General features: G+C 40.3%; 1 protein-coding gene across 1 annotated transcript; it reads right to left on the bottom strand.

Annotated features, from left to right (window-relative positions):
• Nucleotides 1-1,767: 1,767 nt before the first annotated feature.
• On the bottom strand, nt 1,768-4,222 carry LOC148932620 (inactive rhomboid protein). The gene is made up of 6 exons (XM_089064364.1): nt 3,707-4,222; nt 2,896-3,045; nt 2,644-2,787; nt 2,448-2,567; nt 2,279-2,365; nt 1,768-2,214 (listed from the first exon to the last, which is right to left on the bottom strand). Exons 1-6 carry the CDS (start codon nt 4,079-4,081, stop codon nt 1,855-1,857), a joined length of 1,236 nt encoding a protein of 411 aa, XP_088920490.1. The 5' UTR covers nt 4,082-4,222; the 3' UTR covers nt 1,768-1,854.
• Between the last annotated feature and the right edge of the window lie 2,382 nt (nt 4,223-6,604).

The raw sequence follows: 6,604 nt of genomic DNA on the forward strand, positions 1-6,604 counted from the left end.
CGGTATAGTTCAGCCTCTGCTTCTTCGGCCACCCAGCGTCGCACCCCGCACGGAACTTCTCGGAGTCCTTCAGCAACAAAATGCACTCCCAGAAGTGGAACTCCTTGTACGTCCCCGCCAAGGGGAACTGACTCTCGGCTATCCTCCGGGCGTCCTCCTCATTCTGCCCACTAGTGAGCTGACGGAGGGCGTTGGCGTACAACGTCGAAAAACGGCCGACCGCGGCCCTGATGCGCTCCCACCCCTTCCGGACCTCCCCCCCACTGAAGTCCTTCCCGTGCGGGCAATGCCTCCTGTAGGCAGCTCTAATCTTCGCCCACATGTTGACGACCCGCTGGTTGTTCGCAACCAGCGGATCGTCGCACACCTCCAACCACCCCCTGGCCACCCCAGCGTACTCATCCTCCGTCTACTTCCTCCGGCCGGGGTGTCGTCAACAACGGGCTGCGATGACTCGCCGACCGCCTTAGCCTTCCCCCTCGTCTTCTTCTTCGCCGCGGCCCGCCCCGCTGGAACGGGAGGATCGCTGAGATCGATCCCTATGTCATGCAATGACAAAATGTCATCGCCAGTGAACTGCGTCTCCACTGGGGTCGACGTGTGAGACGAAGCCGTCAAAAAATCCATAGAGGGACGATAGACCGTGTCCCCCCCCCCGGTGACCCCTGCATCCCGGGATGCATACCGTGCTGCATCCCTCCCTGCCACATCATCCCCATCATCAGCTGTAGCATCTGCTGTTGCATCTGGGGCATACCTCCCCACCCCGGCGCTGACTGCCCGCCGTTCCCCTGCCCCCCGCCCGGCATCCTCCACGGCATACGGCAGGTTCCCCCCTGCATCCCCCGGCGCACCGGCCATCATCCTCATCAACTGCCCCCAAGGGACGTTAAACCCTGGGCCCATCTGCTCGCCCATCTGGCCCCATCCAGATCCCACAGGTACCGTGGGAGTCTGAGATCCACTCGTCGCTGGACTGGACTCGTTGTTGTGATCCATCGCTCGATGATGCTCTTGTACATAAAGTTAGAGAGAGAGAGAAAACTCGTTAAAACAAGTGGTGCAAATGAAAATGAAACGAAAATCGCGTTTATATAGGTTTTAAAAAAAAAACAAAATTCGGCGCTGGCCGATCGCTGGCCGATCGGGCCGCCACAATGGCGGCCAGCGCATCGGCCAGCCCACGCCGATCGGCTCGCTGATTTCCCGCTGGCCGCCTCCAATGGTTCGGCTAGCCGATCGGCCAGCGCCGCGTATCAGCTAGCCGGTCGCTAGCCGACCATTGGAGATGCTCTTAGATGGTATAGTGTTGACGTCGCTGCAACATGCGTAACTATCTCATCGACTACATATATCTGTAATGGCCAATGATCGTCAAGAAAAGAACTCCCTTTGCAAGGAAATAGTAGTCGGTTACAAAAAGGCCATCGAACGAGCATATGGTGTTCTTTATCATGGTTCGCAGTCTTGAAAGGTGTAGGTATATGTGGGCATTAAAATGACGCCCCTAAATCAGGAAAACAAACACACAGACGATTCCTCGATCCCTCCTCCTACCACAAGTGAAAATCCGTCTTGAGGTACACCCATAACATTCCGAGATTACCAATTGCGTCATTAGTGGATTCGCGGTTTAACTGATCATGTCCTAACTCCAACAAGATTTTTTTAAATAAAATTGGCTCATTTCGGTCCATGGTTAGAACAAGTGATAGGAACAAATTGGATTGTTGTTGTGCCAAAATATTAATTGCATTACTACAAAAGTGCAGCTGAATACTTTGTCATTTCTTCATAATCGAGTTGATGCCATGAAGAAAATCCAACATGTTGGCCTAACAAAAGATTAAGTCATTACATCCATCTCTTTTGAGCCCCTACTTCCTTGGATTTTATAGGAGGCCGTCTCCTGCCTCTGATCTCAGTCGTCGTCGTATTTGGACTAAATGAGTTCTTTCTCAGACTTTGTTGAACCAAAGGTGAACTCTTAGCAAGATCACATCTCACTTCTCCCTTGGAGCCTTTCTGCTCACTGATTTGTTGCCTTTCCACAACCGTTCGATTCCTGGGAATGCTGTCCGAATCTGAAGACGAAGGATCAGTCGTGCTGTCCATATCATAAAGCACATTATCTGTCAATGTAGGAAGATGCTGCACATGATCTGTGCTTTCTGCTGGGAAAGACTGTCTTCGGCGCCTTATTAGCCCCACCACCTACGCACGATTCGTCAATCAAACATGTATATGTTTGCCTTATAAAGAAAAAATCATGGATTACCTTCTGCTCCAAATTTACAATGTCTTTCCGGAGCTTGTTGATGATCATATTCTTACGACGAATGATGTCTTCCAACTCCATAATCCTCTGCAAAAGTTGGAGAAATTGTTATAAAAAATAGTAAATGATGGAATAAACACAAGCGAAACAAGTGGAAAATGTAAGTGACCTTTGAACTCAGGACTTCAGATGACTGAAGATAAGTAGACAGTTCCTTGATGGTAGCATCCTTTTCCTCGCATTCTTTCTTCAAGTCGTCGATACCATGTTCTGGTGATAAACTGTCCAACTGCGAGAGAAGCGCGTAAGAATATTAACAGATCACTTCTTACTCTTAAAGTGGATTTAAAGGCTCATGTATATACCTCAATATCAACAGAAGATATAACACTGGGAGCCCAATCAGACAAATCAGACATCCGGCGCTCATCCGGCTCAGCCTCGTTTGATATTGGCAGTTTGTACTTGAACTCCTCATCTCCATTTGATCCTTTGGCTGATGTGTTGAACTTTACCAAAGATTTTACCAGAAGAGTAAAAGCAATCAGCCTCTTGTCAAAAAAGGAGTATCACATTATAAGATGCAAAACACAAACCATCAGAGTAAAAGATTTTACCAAAGAATCATGAGGTGTGAGGCTATGATGTTTAAGCTTACAACCAGATTCCATTGTTGTTATAGCCTCAACTTCAGGCTGATCCTTGAAAAAACTCAGCTGCTCAAATAGATTGTCCAGCTTTTTCTGCATGCTAAAGAGCACTTGATCCTGGAAGAAATCGTTTATAGGAAACAGAATTTCATTAATCAGTCAATGATAACTCATCTATCTTGGAGTTATTTAACCTAAAATGTGTGTTTTGATCATGTATTTTCTTGTCTACCTTCCCTACCAAGCAAACAAATTTATACTCTGAGAGTAGTGATATAGCGCAACCACTACTTAAATGCATAACTAGAGAATACGAATTTAGTTCACTATAAAGGCCTATCAAGGCATTTCAGTTCAAAACACGAATTTGAAAACACAGAGTGAACCAAAACGCTACTATAGTGACCTAAATATTTCATGGGATAAATACTTCACTATAAATTATAATGAACTAAATCGCTTTTATAGTGAACTAAATCGTTCTTATAGTTAACTAAATTCTTGTTCTCTCCCTACTCCAAAGCATATAATTATAATTCCACTTTTATGACATTTCACACACACATGGTAAATGAATCAAAAGAGGAAAATGCTTATAAAAAGAAGAAAAACGGCGATGAATTACTGGCTTTTACTATAGCGCATGATTTAATGTGCATCCACACATAAAACAGTTGCAAACTCAATTATTTACTTTTTCAGCCATCAATAATTCAAATATGTATCCACTTCCATTAATAAAACTGAAAAAAAAAAAATCAAATCAAATCCAACTAACCCTGAGTTGAACCGATTTTTTCAAATTGGAAATCTGCTCATTCTTCTTCAAATCACTGGCCGCAGCTCCGACAACGGCGACGGTCAACACACGTTGAGCTGGAGTGAAAAGCTCCCACGCCGCGGCCTCTTTGGCGGTGAAGACGCCGTTGGGGTCGACAGTCTTAGCCGAGCTGGCTTCCTCGGCTCCGACGAGGCGCCCCTGGAGGGACACCCACGCCAGGCGCCGTATCGATCTCACCGGCGCCGCCGGCTGCGTGAAGCAGCTCGAGAGGCGGCGCGGCGTTGGCGAGGCTGTGGAGGGGAATGGGGTTAGTGAGACCAATGCGGGGGGAAAGCCGGCGGCGAAGCCTGATTCGCCGTCGTTCCAATCCATTTTAGCTTTTTCGATTTACAAAATTTTGTTTTTGGTTTGGAAAAATTGCAATTTGGGGATTCGGAAATAAAATTGGATTATATATGTGGGAGGGAAAGTGTGAGTTTTTGAATTTATGAACAACAGTAGTACTATTAAGTAGCCGTTTGTGATTTTTGGGTTATTCTGTTTTAATTTATGCAATAGGATTTGCAAAATATTGTAGTCATGGAAAATTGAAGATATTTAGTTGTAGACACGCTCCAGCCTGTATACTGTATGCATATTAACGAATAAAAATAGAATAAAGATAAATGTAGGATTTTTCAAAAAAGATTCTAGGAATGTGGTGTAGTTTTCATGACTCATATAGTACTATGTAGTATCTGATGTAGGAAAATCCAAAAATTTAAATTTGAATCTAAGCGAAGAAAACAACGTTAGTCCGTTAATAATAATAATAATAATAATAATAATAATAATAATAATAATAATAATAATAATAATAATAATAATAATACCATAGGGCATGATTGCAAATTTGTTAAATAAGAGCATCCGTACTCTTTGATTGCAAATTTTGCCTCCATTATTATGGAACAGAGGGAGTAGAATAATAGGATTAAATTACTCTAAAATCATTACACTTTCTTGAAGTTACATCTCAATCGCCACCTTTTTTTTCCACGTCAGTAAGTCGCATTCAGTCCCAACACTGACAATAAGTTTGGATTCATTTTCCCACAACTTAATCTCATAATGTACTCATAGTACATATTGATTTTTATCGAAAGACAATTATCAATGTTTTGTTAGATAACTTATCAAAAACCTTTTATTTTTGTTATTATTTTATTAATTAATTTAATCTTTATCTAGATTAATTAATTACTAAATATTAATTGTGCATTATTAAATTTAAGGAACCTATAGTAACTATTAATTCTGAATAAAATTATTTGTAAGCCACTAGATCTAAATTAAAATTTTAAGTACATTCATATTAATATTAACTACATTAAAAATCCCAATTTAAAATTTAAGTGACTTCAATTCAATCAAAATTAGAATTTATAGATCATTACTTTATTTAATATTTGTAGTCTGTAGACTTCCGCACCATTTTTGTGTGCGAAATTCGAGTTCACAAAATGAATGATTTGATTGGATCTTTGAAAAAGAAGGTGAGATCTTATTGAAATTGAATCTATTATTGCCATTCAAGGTATGCGAAGCAAGTTCTTATTTATAACAAACGAAAACGTGTACCTATATAAATATTAGTCATATATATAGGGTTTTGATCTATGAAAACTAGATTTAAATACAGAAACGCAGAACACAGTCATACGTAGAGTATTTTTAGGTCATAGTTAGTTTTTTTTTAGGTCATGCTAACAAAGCATGACCTAAAATGATCTTAACATGACATAAACCCGAATTTAATAATATGACCTAAAACTGCTTAATTATGACCTTCCGTATTTTTGATTAATTATTGACCATTAGATCATCTAATCCTAGGGTCAAGATTTGGGCTGCATTTCTTGATTTAAGCACATACTTGTTTTGATCACTCCCCCATATATATATATATAGGAATGATCAAGGTTTAACTAATTTTAAGTATATAACTAGAGAATAAATCTCAGCCATACATCTTGTTACTCCAAATTAATCCTATGGCTTAAACAAATTTTCAGATTTTTATAAAAAAACACTTGTCCAAGGGCATTTTGGGAATTCAATATCTCAACATTAATTCATGAATAACATCTAATCATCGTCGTGAATCCAATCTTACCAAATTCATGCGCAAATCAGAGCCAAATTTAGTTTAGGATTTCTTCCAAAAATATGAGATTCCCAATCGAATTAGTTCACGATAATCAAGCATGAATTACTGCGAGATTTCTGAACTAAATTCTTGCGCGATTTCTGAAATCTGAACCAAATTCAGCTTCCCGATCCAATTCATTCACGATTGATCAGCTACGTTTTATTCAGCGTGAATTAGTTCAGGATCGATCAGCATGATTTGATTCTGATTGAATTCATCTCAATTGATCAAATTCCCTCACGATTGATCAACGCAATTTGATTCATTCTTCACGTTCATTCCCTCATCGCGGCGTCTGGATTCCTTATCACATGGGTTCAATTCCAATACATTCATCGGAAGATTATTTCGATTTTGATTCGTCTTCATCGGAAGAGGAAGGAGAAACTGAATCTAAAGGTAATTATTAATTATTATCAATTAAGTGTTGTTGCTCAGCATTATTAGAGTGTGTATGATGTGAAAAGACGTTAGAGTGAAGTATATATGACGAACAATGAAGTAAATATGCTCAATATGCGTTGTAGTGTAGTAAATATGCTTTATAGTGAGTAAATATGTACTATCTGTATTAAATATACTTTAGTGAAGTTAATATTGGTTGTAGTGAAGTATACTATGCATTTAGTGAGCTATTTTATGCTCACAATGAAGTATATTTTTCTTACAGTGGTTTATGTACCAAAATGCCCCGATGATTTGAA

Source organism: Salvia hispanica, chromosome 2, assembly GCF_029641045.1.
Source record: "Salvia hispanica isolate PSC_SH4W2 chromosome 2, Shi_PSC_v1, whole genome shotgun sequence".
Lineage (NCBI taxonomy): Eukaryota > Viridiplantae > Streptophyta > Magnoliopsida > Lamiales > Lamiaceae > Salvia > Salvia hispanica.

What these genes read in the sequence shown, in the direction of transcription:
- LOC148932620 (XM_089064364.1), bottom strand. Translation starts at nt 4,081, where the DNA reads ATGGATTGGAACGACGGCGAATCAGGCTTCGCCGCCGGCTTTCCCCCC. An exon ending in TATCTTCTGTTGATATTGAG is followed by an intron (nt 2,568 to 2,643) that starts GTATATACATGA and finishes CTTCTCTCGCAG; the next exon opens with TTGGACAGTTTATCACCAGA. An exon ending in CTGAAGTCCTGAGTTCAAAG is followed by an intron (nt 2,366 to 2,447) that starts GTCACTTACATT and finishes CAACTTTTGCAG; the next exon opens with AGGATTATGGAGTTGGAAGA.